General features: G+C 50.3%; 1 protein-coding gene across 3 annotated transcripts in view; it reads left to right on the top strand.

Moving 5' to 3' along the window:
* Ccm2 (CCM2 scaffold protein) overlaps positions 1-18,516 on the top strand; it is a 33,116-nt gene that overhangs the window by 1,806 nt on the left and 12,794 nt on the right. Inside the window, exons 1-2 of one of the 3 annotated variants that reach the window (XM_013148216.3) lie at positions 10,540-10,830; positions 15,270-15,443. The exons of 1 other annotated variant lie outside the window; for it this stretch is intronic. In XM_013148216.3, the coding sequence (XP_013003670.1) occupies positions 10,744-10,830; positions 15,270-15,443 (261 nt within the window). In that variant the 5' untranslated portion in view covers positions 10,540-10,743. Of the gene's footprint in view, positions 1-10,539; positions 10,831-15,269; positions 15,444-18,516 lie in introns of those variants that run through there. One more of the 3 variants, XM_003465784.5, reaches the window with a different exon arrangement.

Here is an 18,516-nt window from a genome sequence, read left to right as displayed (position 1 = left end):
CAGTGTCAGATCCTAAAATTCCTAAATTCCTAAATTAGGAATTTAGGAGCCTCAGTTATTCTTTTTTTTTTTTTTTCAGTTATTCTTCTTAAAATAGTAATTTTTTTTTTTTTTTAATCACTACCAGGGATCGAACACACAACTGCTTGCTTGCAAGGCAGGCGCTTATGCCACTGAGCTAAATCCCCAGCCCCTAAAATAGTAAATTAAACTTGGCATGGTGTTGTATGCCAAGTAGTTCCAGCTCTTTGGGAGGCCGAGGCAGGAGGATCACCAAGAGTAGGTTAGCCTTTAAAGAGAAATGCAGATTTACGTATTTAAAAATGTAGGTTGGCAGGCTTTACCCAGGCTCAGGTACTTGTCTTGGTGTCTTGTCAAGCAATGGCTGAGATGTGTTCCACTGTGGCTTATTCTTGGGACAAAGGAATTGGTGAGCCACCGCAGTGGGTCTCATTGACATGACCCTGGGAATAGCCCTACCCTGCTAGCAGCCCCTGGATGTAGCCTTGGTGACCACCGTTCACCTTCACAGTTCATTCACAAGCGTCAGTGGAGCCCCTGTTGTGTCCTCTGAGACCCTGGGATGTAGGAAGAGCCGGGGACCTGGAGGAGCTGGTGCACACGGCACAGTCTTGGAAGGATGGGTGTCTGTAGAGAAACCCACCGGCTGCTGAAGCTGAGGGGCCCTGAGAGAGCACTAGCAGGAGCCACTGCTTGGGGCTGCCCTGCCCAGTGTCTGTGGAACAAGGCTGCCCTGTACAGGACACACTTGAGAATGGTATGTCGTGGGCCTCTTCTATCTAGGTGTTGTTCCTTGTAAAAAATGTTGGTGCACACGTGGGTGGGATGTGTGTGTGTTTAATACTGAATTTGGATGTGGACCAGCCCCAGAAGCCTCAACTCTGATGCTGGTTTCAGCTTCCTCTGCCTCTGGCCCAGGGGCCTTAGATTATAATGGTCGTGATTTTGCCGTGAGCAAAGTTAAATATTTTTGTGGTTGGTCTAATTTACTTGCATTATTTCCTTTTCTTTTTTCTTTATTTGAGACAGTATCTGGCTATGAAGGTCAGGCTGGTTTTAAATTCAAGGTGATCCTCCTGCCTCATCCTCCCAAGTACTGGGATTATGGGGATGCACCACCAGCTGATTTTTTTTTTGTACTGGGGTTCAAACTCATGACTTTGTGTTTGCATGGCAGGCATTGTGCTGCTGAGCTACATCCCTGGCCCCACACCAGCTAAATTTTTAAAAATGGTTATCAGGTTGCCAAGAATGGAGGATTTACCTATAAAATTAACTAAAAAAAAAAAAAAAAAAAAGGAAATGTAGCACTGAGTATAGATAGGATGGACATTGCTACTGACTTTTTGAGTGTCATATTTGTGTTGTTAAGTCCTGAAGTTTTTATAGGTGAAATAAGTTTGTCTTTGGGCTTTGCTTTACTCCGATCAGAAAGAAAGGAGAGTGTGTATCTGGGTGCTTGGTGTTACCCTTCCAAGGCTTCAGCCCTCAGTGCTTTGCCCTGGCTTTAGGTGTCCCGTAGGAATGAGGGGACGCATTCAAGCCGTGGCACTTTGGTAATGGGATTAAGCTGTTCTTCACACCTTTGGATATTTTTGTCAGTTCCCACAGTAAAAAGTGGGGAGGAAATGTACCATGGCTTGAGGGCCCTGGGCTGTCAGCTCAGCCGTAGGCCCACATCTGAACACTTGAGAGCCTGCTGGGACCAGGCCTTTGGCAGAGTTTTGGTTGGCGGTGCCCCTCCCAGCCCATCATCCTTGTGCAGTGTAATTAAACAGCAGGATGAAACCCTGCACATCTCACTGTGCAGCCTTTAAAACAACTTTGTTAGCCAGGCTTGGTGGCTCATACCTGTAATCCCAGCATTCAGGAGGCTGAAGCAGGAGGATCCTTGCAAGTTCGACACCAGTCTGGACTACAAATGAGCCCAAGGCCTGCCAGAACTGCATAGCGAGACACTCTCAAAAAGACAAAAGACATAAAGAAATCTTTATTTACTTGCATGTCCTGGACTTGTACAGTGCAAAGAGGCTAGGGACGCTGCAGTCTGACAAATCGGCCACTTCCACCTAACCCTGGGGACCATCAGAGCGACGGTTGCTGGGTCAGGAAAGCCAAGTCAAGGGGGAACCCAGATACTGTGTGCTGGGGCTTGGAGGTGCTGAAGTTGCCTCGGCTGGGGCAGGTTGACGCTGAAGCTGCTGCCTGTCTGGATCCATCCAGTCTTGATTGGTGGGCCAGTGTAGACCCAGCTGCTGGGCAACCGAGATGTGCAGGGAGCATCCTGGGACAGACAGAAGAAAGCTTTGCTGATGATGCCCCACATCCAGCTTCCGGTGAGGACAGCCGCATGCAGCGCAATTCCCCGCATCCCTGGCCCCAGCGCGGTTGGGCTGCATGGTGTCCCCAAATTCATGCGCTGAAGCCTTCAGGAAGCAACCATCTTTAGGGATGTGGATCTGACTGAGGTTGCCTGGCTGGGCGTGATGCTGCACACTTCTAATATCAGCTATTTCAGAGGCCGAGGCAGGAGGATTTCGAGTTGGAGGCCAGCTTGAGCATCTTCGTGAGACCCTGTCTCGGAATAGAAATGTCAGAAGGCCTGGTGCGCCCCTGGGTTTGATCACCAGCACCGCTGAAAGAAGGCAAAGTTGAAATGAGGTCAGTAGGGTAAGCTCTGATCCAATCTGACTTTTGTCCCCGTAAGAAGAGGAGGTTGGGACACATGCACCAAGGGATAACCACTAGAGGTCACGAAGAAGATGCCTGTCCTTCCTGCCCTCTGGGCTTCTTTAGCTTGATCCTGGAGGAGCAGCGTTCAAGCGATCACAAATATGTGAGGGGGTTACATTTGGATTTCTCAGCTGAATCAGTAGATGGTGGTTTGGTGTGTGTACATGTATGTGCATGTCCCCTATGCATGTGCATTTTGGCTTTTTTTTGTATCGAGGACTGAACTCATGACCTTGTGCTTGCAGGCAGGTGCTTGAGCCACTGAGCTAAATCCCCAGCCCTGGGCTTTTTTTTTTTTTTTTTTTTTTTCTTTTTTTTTCATTTTTATCGGTACCGGGGATCGAACTCACGACTGCCTGCTTGCAAGGCAGGTGCTTATGCCGCTGAGCTAAATCCCCAGCCCCAAGCCCTGGGCTTTTTGAGACAGGGTCTCACTGTATAGTTCAGGCTGGCTTTCAACTCCTTGTGTGCCCAGGCTGGCCTCAAACTCCTTACCATCGTCCTGCCTCATCCTCCCAAGTGCTGGGATTACAGGTGTACACTACCACACCTGGCTGTTTTGTGGTTTTAGCTTCAGTTTTTGGTGCTAGGATTGAACCCAGGGCCATATACATGCTAGGCACATGCTCTGCTACTGAACTACACCCCAGCCTACGCTTTTCATTTTTGTTTTGTTTTATTTCATTTTTAGTAGAAATAGGAAGGTTTCTTTTTTCTTTTTGTGACACTAGGGACTCAGCATCTAGGGAGGTTGAGGCAGGAGGACCCACAACTATAAGCCCAGCTTTTTTCTGAGACAGGGTCTCATATAATTGTCCAGGCTGAATTCAAAATTGTGATCCTTCTGCCTCAGCCTCCCTTGATGGTGGCATCAGAAGCCAGGCATGGTGACACACATCTGTGTCAGGTGTGTGCTACTGCACCCCGATTAGAAGTGGCAAGTTTTTCCTTAGCTTTGTGCCTGGTCCCAAATGTGGCACTCCTTTTTCTCCCAGGGTATCTGATTGGTAACAGTTTTTTGTGGTGATTGTGTGAGGAATTAGGGTGTTGATTGCAGGCATTAGGTCGTGCAGTGGAAATAATCCCCTTTATTAAGCACAGAAGGCAGCCTGAACTTGGCTCGTGGTCTTAAGTGAAATTCAGGATCCGGTAACCCAGGAAGATGGAAGGAAGACTTGGGCTCTGACAGTGAGCAAATAGGTCAGCCCACACCTGGGATGTTGTGTTTGTTGGTGGTACTGGGGATTGAATCCAGGGCTTTCCCCCTGAGCTACATTTTTGCAGCTCAGAGCTGTGGAAAACTGGCACAGTTTCATATCTGAGAAAAATTTTTAAATTGTTTGTTTGAGATGAGACCTTGCTAAGTTACTAAATTACCTAGGCTCACATTTGGGATCCTCTTCCCTCAGCCTCCTGGGGTGCTGGGATTATAGGCAATGGATCACTGTACTCTGTGAGCACTGGTGTTCTGAAGCCGCACTTAGTGGGGGGATGTTACTTGGTGCAAAATACTGCTTAATGTGTGCTGTCACTTGTAACTTGGGGATAATAATAAGTATTTATTTAAATCTCTGTATCCTACAGTCTATAAACTTCCAAGCAAGCGTGTATGTAGTTTGAACCTGGGCCTTTCACACTGAGCCACTTCCCTGGTCCTTTTCTTATTTTGAGACAGGGTCTTGCTGTGTTGCCCAGGCTGGCCTCAGACTTGCCGTCCTCCTGCCTCAGCCTCCCAAGGGCTGGGACGACAGGTGTATGTCACCATGCCTGGCTTCTGTGCCAGTTTTCCACAGCTCTGAGCTCCTTTCTGTGTGCTGTGACCTTGGGCTTTGGTCAGATACTTAGTGTCCTGTGCCCAGTCTCCATGCTGGTTTGGGTGGTGGAGGTCATTAAGGAAGTCGCTTAACTTGTGCATCGACTCCATCAAGCAGTCCCAGGTCTGATGAGGTCTGGCCAGGTTTTTCCTGCATTTGCTGCATGACTGAATGGCTCTTCTCCATGACGTTCTTGGACATGGTTGGTACCCAGAGCCCCTGCCTGCACACACCTGGGGTCCGACCCAGTTCTGCTTTATATATCTTTGTTGCCTATCTTTAGCTTTCTGTTCCTAGCATTTTCTTATAAAAAAATTTTTTTTGAGACAGAGTCTCACTATGTAGTTCAGGCTGGGCTTGAACTCACACAGATTCTCTTGCTCAGCCTCCCAAGTGCTGGGATTACAGACATGTGCCACCATGTCTGCCTGCCCTGAGAATTTTTGAATGCACTGAAGTTGAAGAATTTTACAGTGAATGCCCACACACCCACCACCCTTGTAGTGCCAGTGACCATTGCTATGCCCTCACTTTGTCCCCTAGCTTGCTGTCTGTCCATCCCTCCCCTCATCTATCAACCCATTTTGTTTTTCTGATGTAAATTCCAGACTTCCCATTCCTCTGAATAGGTCAGCACACATGTCTTTAACTATGGCTCAAGATTTGCTTGCTATTTTCTTTAAAAATATATATTTTTTGGTACCAGGAAATGAACTCATGACCTTGTGCTTGTCAGGCAGGTGCTTATGCTGCTGAATTAAATCCCCAGCTCCTAAAAACATTTTTTTTGAGACATGGTCTTGCTGTGTAGCCTGGAGTGGTCTCAAATTTGTGATCTTTCTGCCTCAGCTTCCTGAGTACCGGGATTTACAAGCATAAACCACCATGCCTGGCTAATATTTTCTTTTGAGGAGACATTTACACATGATGAAATGTATTTATTTCATGTATATATCTTACTGATACATTTAAATAAGTTTTGACAAATGCATACAACTGTTTAACTTGTATTAGTTGGCTTTCCAGTACTGCAACAAAACATCTGAGATAATAAGCTTACAAAGTTAAAAAGTGTAGAGCCGAGCATGGTAGTGCATGCCTGTATCCCGGCACTTAGGAGGTGAAGGTAGGAGGATCGTTGCAAACTGGAGACCAGCCTGGGCTACAAAGTGAGCTGAAGTCCATCCTGTCTGAAGTCCCTATCTGAAAAAAGACAAAAACACACACAAAAAAAGTTAGGAGGTTTATTTGGGCTCATAGCTTCAGAGGTTCCATTGTATCATTTGGTGGCCCCATAGCTTTGGGCCTTAGCAAGATCATCTAACAGGTGAGGTGCGTTTGGGGAGCAAAAACTGCTTTCATCAGAAGCCCGGTAGTAACAGGAAAGAGAGCTGCTGGGTTCCACAGGCCTGGTCAAGGGCCCTGCCCCCAAGGTACACCACTACCAGTGATTCTACCCAAGCGCTAGTTCTTTAACACGTGGACTTTGTGGGGGTTTTGCAACATCATAACTATGGAGTCACCCAAAATCCCACCACAAAATAGATCATTATTCTCACTGACAAGATGACGCTCTCCCATACCGTTGTTGTGATTATTTTTTTATTATACCCAGGTTAATTTTGTCTGACCTAGAACTTCATACAAAGAAATCCATAGTCAGTTCTTTTGTGCAAGGGTTACTTTATTCCGCATAGTTTTTTTTTTTTTTTTTTTTTTTTTTTTGTCTTTTTGAGACAGGGTCTTTCTATGCAGTTCAGGCTGGCCTTGAGCTCAATTTGTAGCCTAGGCTGATCTCAAACTTGCAACAATCCTCCTGTCTCAGCCTCCCGAGCGCTGGGATTACAGGCATGAGCCACCACGCCTGGCTCCGTGTAGTATTTTTGAGAGCCATCTGCTGAGCAGTATTTTTTCCTTCTTGCTGAGTAGCTTTCTGTTGGATGTTTTTACCACAGTTTGCTCGCCTGTTCGCCGTTCTCAGACAGTTCGGTCTGTTCTGTCTGTGTCATTGTAAGAACGCCGCCCTGAGTGTTTTTCTGTGTGGTATTGGAACCCAGGGCCTTGTGCCTGCCAGGCCAGCGCTCACCACCGTGCTGCCCCAGCCCTGCTGTGAAGTTTTGTGAGCGGTTCATCACAGGGACAGGTTTTCATTTCTCTAATGATGCCACTGCTGAGTTCCATGTCAATTATATTTTAACTTTTGTTTTTTTGTACTGAGAATTCAACTCAGGACCTTGTGCTTGCCAGGCAGGCTCTGTGCCACTGAGCTTTGTCCCAGACCTGTTTTTAACTTTTTATAAGATACCACCAAACTGTCCCTACTGAACGTTTTGGCTATTAATTCCCTAAACTGGGATCGAACTCCGGGTCTTTACATTGAGCTACATTCCCAGCCCTTTTTATTTTTTTATTTGGAGACAGCATAATAAAGTTGCTGGTGCCCAGGCAGGGGCTTGAAGTTGGGCTTTTCCTGCCTCAGCCTCCCTCAGTACTGAGATTAAGCATGTAAGCGGCCATTTTTGGCTGCAGCTGTGGTTTATAAATGTTAAAAACTCGATCTGAGTGGAAGGTATATGGGTGCTTTGTATATGATACAAATTTAAAATTATTTCAACATAAAAGTTGCCAGGTCAGTTATTTAAAGAAAAAGCAACAAGCCAGGCGGGGTGATGGATGCCTGTTTTCCCAGCACTCTGGTAAACTGGGGCAGGAGGATTGCAATTTCCAGTCCAGCCTGGGCAATTTAGGGACTTAGTAAGATCCTCCCTCAAAAAAAATGTCCGATGTAGCTCAGGGCCAGTACCACAAAGAAAGAAGAATAACTGCGAAATAGTGAAAACAACCCAGAACCCCCAAATAACAACAAAGAAAAGATGGGCTGCTGATGTTGCTGCTGGACCTGAGTGGCCCTCACTGTCCCACCCAATCAGGACACTCAGTCGGTCACTGGGTCACTGTTATCACTGGCTCCATGATCTCAGCAAGTCTTGCTGATGAGTGTTTTAAGACAGGGTCTTGCTGGGTAGTTTAGGCCATCCTCAAGCTCATGGTGATCCTCCTGCTTCAGCTTCCTAAGTGCTGGGAATACAAGCATATACTACCAGCTTCTTGTGTTTGATGACTGACTTTCTTGCTTTCTTTTATCCATGAATCCATCCATCCATCCTTGGACTGGGAATTGAACCTGGGCCCTTCACATTGGACTACATTCAGTGTGATAAATTTATTTTTTATTTATTTTTGGCTTTTCAAGGAGTCTCACTCTGTAACTCAGGCTGGCCTTGAACTTGTGATTCTCCTGCCTCAGCCTCCTGAGTGCTGAGAGTACTATTTCACCAGACCTGGCTTACTTTATTTTCTTCAAGCAGTACATCACTTTGATTCTCTTCTGTCATTCAAGCTTGGCTGGAACATTATGATAGGCGGGAGGAGAAAAATAACTGTATTTTTCAAACTCCATCAGCCAGAAGTGTAACTGCGGTCTGGGGAAGAACAAAGCGCTGGGATGAATCTGGTGGGTGGGGGCGGGGAGTGGCCTGCGGGTGCTGTGCGTGGGGGTGGAGGTGATGAGAAGGGTGCCAAGATTGCCTCTACGCGTTCTGCGTAGAAGCACCCGAGTGGGTGCGCGATTGGAAAACACTCCTGCAAGCGTCCTGCGTGGAAACTGAGGGTTGCGTGGATCCAGTTGCGTTCAGTTTCCCCTGGGCCCGGAGATCTATGGTGGGCTTCAAGGAGCGGGTTCCGCGAGGCTTGAGGGCTGCCCTCAAAATCTCGGGGGTCAGGGTCTCCCTGCTGCTCTCCCCGGGAGGGTCATGCTCTGCCCACTCTCCTGCCAGGGTCCCCAATGGGTGACAGTGCCACTCATCATTGTGACCTTGGGAAATCCCACGGGTCCCACAGAGGCAGCTCTGTACCCTGTGGTCCGCCTGACCTGTGCACTGAGCCCTGGGTGACCATGGGGACCATGGAGTGTGGCAGCGTCGTCCTTGGTAGGGCTCCCCTCCTGCTCCTGCCTCTAGATGGAATTCGGATTCATTCCGCCCTGCAATGCCCCACAGTGCAGGTAGACGCCGGCTGCATCTCCTGCATCTCTGTGCCCTCTTTCCGGGCAGTGCCTGCCACACCGCTGGCCTGGCGAGGGCGGAAGAGCAGGTTGCCCACCCTGGATGGGCAGCAGGGGCGTAGGCAGTATCGGGTCTCTCATTTTTAAGTTTTGAGTCAGAGTTGCTAAGTTGCCCAGGTGTAACAACTTGAATTTGTGATCATCCTGCCCCAGCCTCCCAGAGTGCTGTGATTACTGGTGTGCACTGCCATGCCTGGCTCGGATTTCCTTTTTTTTTTCTTATCTTTTTCTTTTTTATCGGTACTGGGGATTGAACTCACGACCACACACTTGCAAGGCAGGCGCTTATGCCGCTGAGCTAAATCCCCAGCCCCTCAGATTTCCTTTTTGATCCTGTTTCTCCAGAAAGATCCCCCACTGTCCATAGTAGCTAAAGCATGGTGGGGCTGCTCTCCAAGTGTGACCTGCTTGCCACACCTGGTTCCTTTTTGCCTGGCAGCCAGGCCTGGGGGGAGGGCAGGTATGGAAAGGAGGGCTCTGAGGCTGTGACTATGCTTTTTTTTGTTTTTGTGGTTGTCATTTGAGACCTGTTCTGCCAGCCTGTTCTTTAACTTCTGGGCTCCAGAGATCTTCCTGCCTCAGCCTGCCAATTGGCAGGGACCACCAGCAGTGACCTCTGCCTGGGGTTCTGCCTCTGGTCCTAGAGAGGTAAAGCGACAGGCTAGTTAGTGCCAGAAATGGCGGCCCATCAGTCTGCCTCCAGGACTGCTTTCCGGCATCTGTGCTCTCTACGTCCACTGTTTGAGGTACAGAATTCTGCAGCTATCGGGCTTTTCCAGTTTTGGTTTTTTGAGACAGCATCGCTGTGTGTAGCTTAGCCTAGCCCAGGCCTTGAAGTGATCCTTCTGCTTCAGCCTCCCACGTGCTGGGCGACAGGCATGCTACCACTCCCAGCAGCCGTCAGGCATTTCAGGAGACAGAGGTATTAAGCTCTGTGACGGGGAGTGACGCTGAACCACTGAAGTGGTTGTCATTTTTCAGGTGACACAGAACTGAGAGCCAGTCTGGATTGGGATTGATAAAATGGCACACAGGTGGTCTCTGCCTTTGGTTTGGCCTCGGGCTCTCTCACCTGTCCACGCCTGTGGCTGTGCTGTCTTCATTAGTCAGCACGGCTTGGTGAGTGATCCAGTGGTCATGCAAAGCGGGCGTGGCATGGAAGTGCTGGCGAGCTGCAGGATGCTGCAGGTGCTGAGCTGTGGAAGGTTGTGTGGGTTTGTTGATTGATCTGCGGGCGTGCACAGGCTCTCTCCTTCACCAGCACACCAGTGAAACGGCTTTTCCTGTTTGCAAGCCATTCTGGAATATTCAGCATCATAAGGGCCTTCACTAGCCCCAGATCCAACTTCTCCTTTTCTGCATTACAGACTTAACTCTCGACAATGTGAGCTTGCTCGTGGATACGCACTATGTAGTTTTTGTTTTGTTTTGAAACAGGACCTTGCTATGTATTTCAGGCTGGCCTTGATCTCGATATGTACCCCAAGTTGGCCTCAAATTCACACCAATCCTCCTGCCTCAGCCTCCCAGGTGCTGGGATGACAGCCAGGCACCACCAGGCCCAGCTGTATATTTTGTTTAGTTCCAAACTGCTTGGCCAGGCGCCTTAGAGCCAGGCATGTCTTGCTTGAGCCCCACCTGGAACGCACCTGACCCACAAAAGTCCTGCTGCCCCTACCAGGGGTGAGGCATGGTTCCCTGAACCACCGTGTCCCTATCCCCACCCTAGGAGCTGAGGCCACCCGCCCTGGGTCCTCATCCTGCCCCCTCCCCTCCCCGTCACTCAGCCTTGGCACTCAGGTGGCCAAATGCAATGGTCTTCTGGATCGCCTGCAGGAGTGAGGGGACTCTTCGGCTGGGGGTGCCTTTCAGGTTGTGGCACACCCTGCTGCTGCTCTGGCAGGCAGTTTAAAAACTGTAGAAACTGTAAACAACAGCAGTGAGCTGCGCAGGAGGAACCTGCGGTTTCTGGTTTTCCTGCCCGCTGGGCTCTTCTCAGAGGGGGCTCCCTGGCTGCAGCACTCGCTACAGCAGGTCCGGAGTTGCGGGAAGATGCGTGGTCGCTGTGAGCACAGGGCCCGGACACTGGGCCCCTGCCGAGGAGTCCCTGCCCTCGAGGAGGCTGCGGCAGACAGCGAGGTGGGTGCCCATCCATAGGGAGTCCTGCAGGGGCCGTGGGGTAGGGCACAGTCACCAGCTTCCTGGGCTGGACCTGAGGCTTCTGGTGGAGGCAACGTGCAGGGCTCTTGGGCTTATGCATCTGTTTCTGTTTGCTTTTTGAGACTACTACTGTGTAGTTCAGGCTAGCCTCAGGCTCGCGGTGGCCCTCCTGCCTCGGCCTCCTCCCCAGTGTTGGGATTGCAGGTGTGGGCCACCACGCCTGGCTCCTCCATTTTAACTCTAGGGAAGAGAGGCCAGGGGTTTTACATCTCCCAGGGAAAAGATTTTGCTGTGGATTTGGAGTAACTTTGGGACTCAAGATCTGAGACAAATAATGGTAGAGGGAAGAGGTCAACACTTTGAGAGCCACAGATTGGGTGTGACGACACGTGCTTGTAATCCTGTCATTTGGGAGGCTGAGGCAGGAGGATCACCAAGTTTTAGCCCAGAGCGGGCACTTTAGTAACTTAAGGAAACTGTGTCTCAAAATAAAAAATTAAGAAAAGGCCCGAGCATGTAGCTGAGTACCAAGGTCGTGGGTTTAATCCCCAGTTCTGAAACTGAGAGCAGCTGAAGCTGGAGAGATTCGTGCCTGGACCTGTGCCCGTCGCGCCTTTCCAGGCCGTGCGTTTGTCACCAGGACCAGCTGCCCTCCGGGGCTGAGCCCTCCTGCTTGGACTCAGGCAGTCCCAAGTGAGCATGCGCTCAGCCGTCTTGGGCCGGGCATGCGCACAGCGCTATTGCGTGCGTTATTTTGTCCCCAGGGCCCCGAGAACAGGTCCCTTTTCCCTCCCGGGGCACTGAAGCCCTTGATTTCCTTGAGAGTGGCAAATCTGTCCCGCGGTGTACGTTTGGCTGGGAGCGCTTTGTCACCGAGAGCCAGGAGGTGGTGGGTAGCTGGTGTGGATGGCAGGCGAGTCCCCTCTTTTCACAGAGGTCGGGCTGTGCTGAGTGGCTGCCTGGGGCCCTCGCATGGAGCTTGTCCTGCTTCCTCTTGCCTTCCTGTCTCTACCAGGCCAGCAGTGGCTGTTGGTCTGCCTCTGAGACTGGGGGTGCCCTGGGGACACACATGGGGCACCTGGGTCACAGCACACTACCTAGCCATGGGGGGAGGCTGGACACCAGCCCAGGCTGGACAGGACCTTGCGATCCTCCTGCCTCAGCCCCCCAGGGAGCTGGGATCACAGCCCTCCTGTGGTTCATTGTGAGGATTCAGTCAGGCCGGAGGAGGGTTCTCTGCTCCAGCCTCTCCCTTTTTCCTTTTTTGGAGTGGTTAGTGCTTTCTCCAGAGGGTCCCAGCGAGCTCGTCAGCCTTGGCACAGAGGACCATTTCCGAGGGTCCCCAGAGGCAACCGTCCCAGGGGCCTGGATGTGCTGGCTTTTCCCATGCACGCGTTTTGCGTTGTACATTAATAAACAGATGCTGCCTTAGAAGTTTGTCTCAGAAAGTTTGCTTAGTTGCCCAGGCTGCTCACAGTCTGCCTCCCAGGGAGGGGCTGAGGTGTAGCTTCGGCTGCTGCTTCTTTTGTTCTGACTGACTTTGAACTCACTGTGTAGCCCATGCTGGCCTTGAACCCCAAGTGATCCTCCTGCCTCAGCCTCCCAGTGCTGGGATCACAGATGTGCACCATGGTGCCGGGCTCGAAGTTGAGCTTCTGATCTGAGGAAACTCAAGCCCACAGCAGACCCAGAGCCAGCCTGGGTCAGCAGAACCCTTAGCTGGGCCCATCTTGAGAGGGTCCACTGCCTGGAAAGCTCACAGGCTGGAATCTCAGAATCAGGGTGTTTTTTTTTATTTGTTTGTTTGAGACAGGATCTTGCTGTGTAGCCCAGGCTGAGCTTAAACTGACAGAGATCCTCCTGCCTCAGCCTCCCAAATACTAAGAAATATTTTTAAAAAGGGAATGCTGGAAGTGGTGGTGCATTCCTATAAACTCAGTGCTTGGGAGGCTGAGGCAGGAGAATCTCTGAGTTCCAAGCCACCCTGGGCTACATAGTGAATGGGCTACATAGTAAAAACCTGTCTTAGAACAAAGCAGAACAAAAATAAATAAAATCCAAAGAACCAAAAACTCAGGATGAGCAGATCCCCTGGCAGTAAGAGGTCTCCGCAGGGGGCGTCCTGGGGACCCTGCTGGTTTCCTTGTCTATAAGTGTCCCTGCCTGTGCTACCCGCTCGTATTTCGGTCTGCTTGAGGGGTGGGGCAGTCACGCAGCCTATGAATCTGTCTGCAGACTCTAATGCTAGGAACGGACATCACCGTCGCGATGACATCAGCGTTGCAAATGATGTCAGCGTTGCAATGATGGTGTGTGGATTCGCAAGGGCTTTTTCAGTAGAGGTTGAGCTTGGCGAATCTCTGCTCCAGAATAGGGTTCCTATTGCCCCCACCTATAGCTCCCTAGCGGCTTGGATTTGCAGGCAGCTTCCGGAGGGGCGGATGGACGGGCTGGGCCGGGCCTCCGGTCAGTGTCTACGCCATGGCAGCTGCTGCTGCGGAGGCCGGTGCCATGAGGGCTGCAGGCAGAGGTGGTTTGGGGACAACCAAATAGAGGAGCGCCAGCTCCTCTATTTCTGGGGTAATGCAGCTTCCCAGTGCCTAGTGGGCAGGACGCACGTGCCTTTGTATTTCCTTGAAAACACCCCCGCCCCCTTACAAGTCAAGAACGGTGAGATTTTAAAAATTCCAAACCGGATGTGGTGGCGCAGGCCTCCAATCTTAGCACTCGGGAAGCTGAAGCAGGAGGATCGTTGTGAGTTCGAGATCAGCTGGGCTACAAAATGAACTGTGGCCAGCCTGAACAGTATAGCGAGACCCTGTTTCAAAAAAAACTCACCCAAAATATTCCCTTTTATTAGAACACGCTTGCAGTACCTGTTGGTCATGTCCATTGTAGAGAGCTGGTACATGGACGTCACACATCTCAATTCTTTTACCCCCACTCCATCTCTTGGTCCTCTGCCCATTTGCAAAATATCTGTCTCCCTATTCCCAAGTATCCAACTTCTGTTTTGCTCCTTAACATTATTTATACTTTGAGTTTCACATGTAAGAGAAACCAAGCTTGTGTGTCTGATTTACTTCATGTAACATTATGTAGTGTCCAGAGGCGTCTGTTTCCCTACAAATAGTTCAGGGGGGTTGGGGATTTAGCTCAGCGGCATAAGTGCCTGCCTTGCAAGCAGGCAGTCATAGTTCAATCCCCGGTACCGATAAAAAGAAAAAAGACAAAAAAAAAAAAAAAAAAAAAAAAAATTCAGGCATATCCTTCTTTATGGCAGAGTAGTACTCCATGGTGTGTAAACACCACATTTTCTTTCTTTTTTGGTACAGGGGATGGAACTCTCGACCTTGTGCTTGCCAGGCAGGCACTTAGGGCCACTGAGCCAAACCTCTGGCCCTCACCACATTTTCTTTTTCCACTCATCTGCTGATGGACACCTGAGCCGCTTCCACGATTCAGCTGGTGTGAATCGTGCTGCGGTGAACATGGTGTGCAGGGGTCTCTGTGTTGAATGTCATTCCTGGCTTTACTTTCTGAGGACCTCCACACTGGCCTCCCCCGTGTCTACCTGCTGTCTCTGCCCACAGTGGGGGACAAGGGAGCAGTCTGCATGTCTGGGCCGGGGCTGAGGGAATCGGGTTGACCATGGTTGTTGGCGGGGCTGACCGAAGCCTGGGAGAGCCTCTCTGCATCCTGTCTCACAAGGGGATCCCGGGCACCCCTCTGGCTGGTGCTGGACTGGCTCTTCCCAAGTACTCCCCTCTGGGGTTTCTCCCAGGGATGCCAGTTCTAAGACTGAACCCTGGGCCTTGTGCATGAGAGGCAATTACTCTACCACTGAGCTCGTCACAGTTACATATATGTATATATAGTGCTTGCCAGGCAGGTGCTGTGCCGTGAGCTATAGCCCCACCCTCTTTTTATACTTTTGAGACAAGGTCTAAGTTACCCAGGCTGGCTTTGAACTTGTGCTTTTCCTGCCTTAGTCTCCCAACTAGCCAGGATTTCTGGTGTGCACCCCTCTTTATCCTCTTCAGATGTGTACTATTGCTGGGCGTGGTAGTGCACACCTGCCATCCCACCACTCAGGAGGCTGAGGCAGGAGGATCGCTGCGAGTCGGAGGCCAGCCTGGGCTCCGTCATGAGTTCAAGGCTAGCCCAGATTACATAGGGAGACCTGTCTCAAAAAAACAAAACACACAAAAACAACAAACATATGTATCATAGCAAATTTCTAGTATAAAACACTGGAAATAAAAGTCAGAGAGCCATGCGGGCAGACCAGCAGCTCCAGGGCGCCTCTTGCGCATCCCTCCGGCCCCTGACGTCCCAGCCCCGGCTTGCATGTGGCCCGCGGTGGTGGTTCTGGTCTGTGAATAATGAACTCCCGTCATTGCCATTTCTGCCTGCAGCCCGGGATTGTGTCGCCGTTTAAACGAGTATTCCTAAAAGGTGAAAAGAGTAGAGATAAGAAAGCCCATGAGAAGGTGACAGAGAGGCGCCCCCTGCACACTGTGGCGCTGTCCCTGCCGGAGCGCGTCGAGCCGGACAGACTGCTGAGCGACTATATCGAGAAGGAGGTGAAGGTAAGTCGTGTGGCGGCTGCACCGAGGCCGGGCCCTGGCTACCTATGCCGCTGTCTCTGCTACCCAGAGTCCCGGGACCAGGTCCCTGTCCCCGTCCTGATCCCTGTCCCCAGCCGGTTTCTGGTTCTCGCTGCAGCAGCCTGCCCCCTTTGTAGCCCCAGCCCAGGACACCCATGCCTCTGTGGTTTGCAGGCGATGGGTCCTTGGCCAAGGCCCTGGGACCACTGTGTCACAGTCACTGCCTGGAGCCATGTCCTCAGACTGGGGTCTGGGGCCTGTCCTGAGTGTCAGAGGCCTGTGCCCAAGAGACCAAGTATGGGCTATGTGGTGTCTCCCGAAGTGAACACAGGAATAAAGAGGTATAAAGCCAAGGTTGGGGAGCAGGGAGAAGGAATGGCAGGCTGAGGGGCTCAGAAGGGAAGGAGCAGGCTGGAGAGGGAAAGGAAGGGGACAGAAGCTGCCTGAGCTTTAAGGGAGGGGCCTTTGCGGGTGCAGCCCAGGCACAGTCTGACTGGGGTTGGGGAAGTCGCATCCAGGCCTCTCATGGGTGGTGGGTGGTCCAGCCCTTGTCTGTGGCTCCCAGAGGCTGCACAGAGGCTGTATGGGGACACTGAGCACCCATGCTGACCCAGGTTCCCATGCCAGCAGCCTGGCAGGTGGGACCCCATGCTCACTGCCCACAGTCTCTGCAGCTTCTGCTGCATAGGTGGTCAGGAGCCTGGGCCTGTTCCCCTGAAGCACAAATCACCCTGAGTTCCATGATGAGAGAAGTAATTCAAGTAGCTCTGTAACTTAAAAAATTCTGTACCTGACTTGCAAACCCTCAAATAAAAAAAAGTCCCCAGGCTCTGGTGGTTTTACTGGAGAATTCTATTGAACACTAGAAAAATGTGCACCAATTCCATAAATTCTCTTGCAGAAGGGAATTGGGAAATGAAATGGGAAGGACACTTTCTGACTCATTTTGGAAGGGTATCATTACCCCAAGCCAAAACCAAGAACAAAGAGTATAGGACAAAAAGAAACAAAATTCTGTAACAAAATATTAGCTAAGATTTAGCGGGATATAAAAAAATTCTACACCATCACCAAGTAGAGTCCCTACCAAGGATACAAGGCTGGCTTACTATCCAAAAATGTAATTTATTATAACAGTTGATACAGTTATCAGACAAAATCTAAGAGCGATTCCTGATAACAACTCAGGAAAGGTGGGCTTGGTAAGGTGCACGTCTATCTAATCCTAGTACTCCAGGAGGCTGAGGCTGGAGGATCCTAAATTCAAGCCCAGCCACAGCAATTTAGCAACATAGTGAGATCCTGTCTCAAAATAAAAAACTAAACCAGGGCGGGGGATGTAGCTCAGTGGGAAGGGCCTGGGTTCCATCCCCAGTAGCACAAAAATAAATGAAAGAAACCCTCAGGAAAATATGATAATATATGTGAACAATGAATGTATGAAAACTAAAACTAAAGGTTACTTACTTAAAGTTACTTAAAGTAGTGAAGTACTTAGGTAAAAATCTTAGCAAGCACAGAGAGGGTTTTGGTTGGAAAGCTACATGGTGCAGATGAAATCAGAGGAGATCTTGGTAAATGAGGATAGAGGGCGGCTGAGGCCTCTGCCCCCTGGTGATGCCCCTTTTCCCTAGAGCCCTGATTGCCACAGGGGGCCAGAGTGTTGCAGTTAATTCAGATAGGAATGGTTCGCTTTCTTTCATTTAAGGGAATGATTCTCTCCCAGCAAGGTCTGTTACAGATATTACAAGATTATTCTGAAATTTCTACAGGAAGGAAAAAGAAGTAGTAGAATAACTAAGGCCATTTTCAATGAAATGAGCCAGGCATAGTGGTGCATGTCTGTAATCCCAGCACTTGGGAGGCTGAGGGAGGAGGATTGTTGCAAGTTCGAGACCAGCCTGGGCTAAAAAGTGAGCCCAAGGCCAGCTGAACAAAATAGCAAGACTTTGTCTTTTAAAAAAAAAAAAAAGTGAGGCCTCCAGCTGGCCAATTTGGGGAGTGGAGTGGCGACTGTGAACCCGGCCGCTGCAGTTCCACAGCCTTCCGGCAGATGGCACCAGACAGGCGGACTCCATGGCAGCCCTCGCCCTCACCTCACACCTTGTACACAAACAAACGCAACGCGGATCGCGGATCGTGGGCTTAAGTGTAAAGCTACAAAAACCCTTAAGGATACCGCACAGGGCTAGGCGTGGAGTTCTTACACTCCCAACACGAAATCCGTGAAAGGTAGAATTTCATCAGAATGGAACACTGACCCTGCAGGAGACAGGAATAGACAAGGAGGAAGCCATGCACACTGCGCATGCGTAGGAGGTGCGTTTGCCGGGGCGTGCCGGGCCATGTCTCCTGAAGACACCAGGGAAACGTTCGTTCAAACCCCAGTGCAGGCCGGGTGAGAACTCAGCGGCACAGCCCCTGCCTGGCAAGCACAAGGTCCAGAGTTCAAGTCCAGGTTAGCAAAACAAAACATCCAGTGGCATAGATAGAGCTACAAAGCTCACAGATGACTGAAATAAGCCCTAAGTACCGAGGATGTGGAGGGGGCCTGGCCGGGTTTTAAAGACCCACACATGGGGAAGCTGGAGGACATGGTGGAGGGGTCCTATGGTCACCACCACTAGTGTCAGCCTCCTTGGTGACATCTGCCATCCTGCAAGATGGTACTGCTCGAGCACAGGGGTGTAAGGATGCAGAGGGTCCTCTTGTTTTTTGCAAAAACGTGAATTTATAATAATTTTTTTTCAATACAAACAAAATGCCAAAGCGGGCAGAGTGGTGTACACCTGTAATCTCAGCACATAGGAGGCTCAGGCAGAAGGATCGCCCCAAGTTTGAGGCCAGCCGGTGTGAGTTCAAGGCCAGCCTGAACTGCATAGTGAGACCCTGTCTCACAACAAAACGCCAAGAGCACCGTTGATAACCCAGGTGTATGGTTTTTTTTTGTTTTTTGTCTTTTTCGTTTTTATCGGTACCGGAGATCCAACTCACGACTGTCTGCTTGCAAGGCAGGCGCTTACGCCGCTGAGCTAAATCCCCAGCCCCATGTTTT

This window comes from Cavia porcellus, unplaced genomic scaffold, assembly GCF_034190915.1.
Source record: "Cavia porcellus strain 051 isolate PalLab524CR breed Dunkin Hartley unplaced genomic scaffold, mCavPor4.1 scaffold_23, whole genome shotgun sequence".
Lineage (NCBI taxonomy): Eukaryota > Metazoa > Chordata > Mammalia > Rodentia > Caviidae > Cavia > Cavia porcellus.
This window is presented reverse-complemented; position numbering and strand designations above follow the sequence as displayed.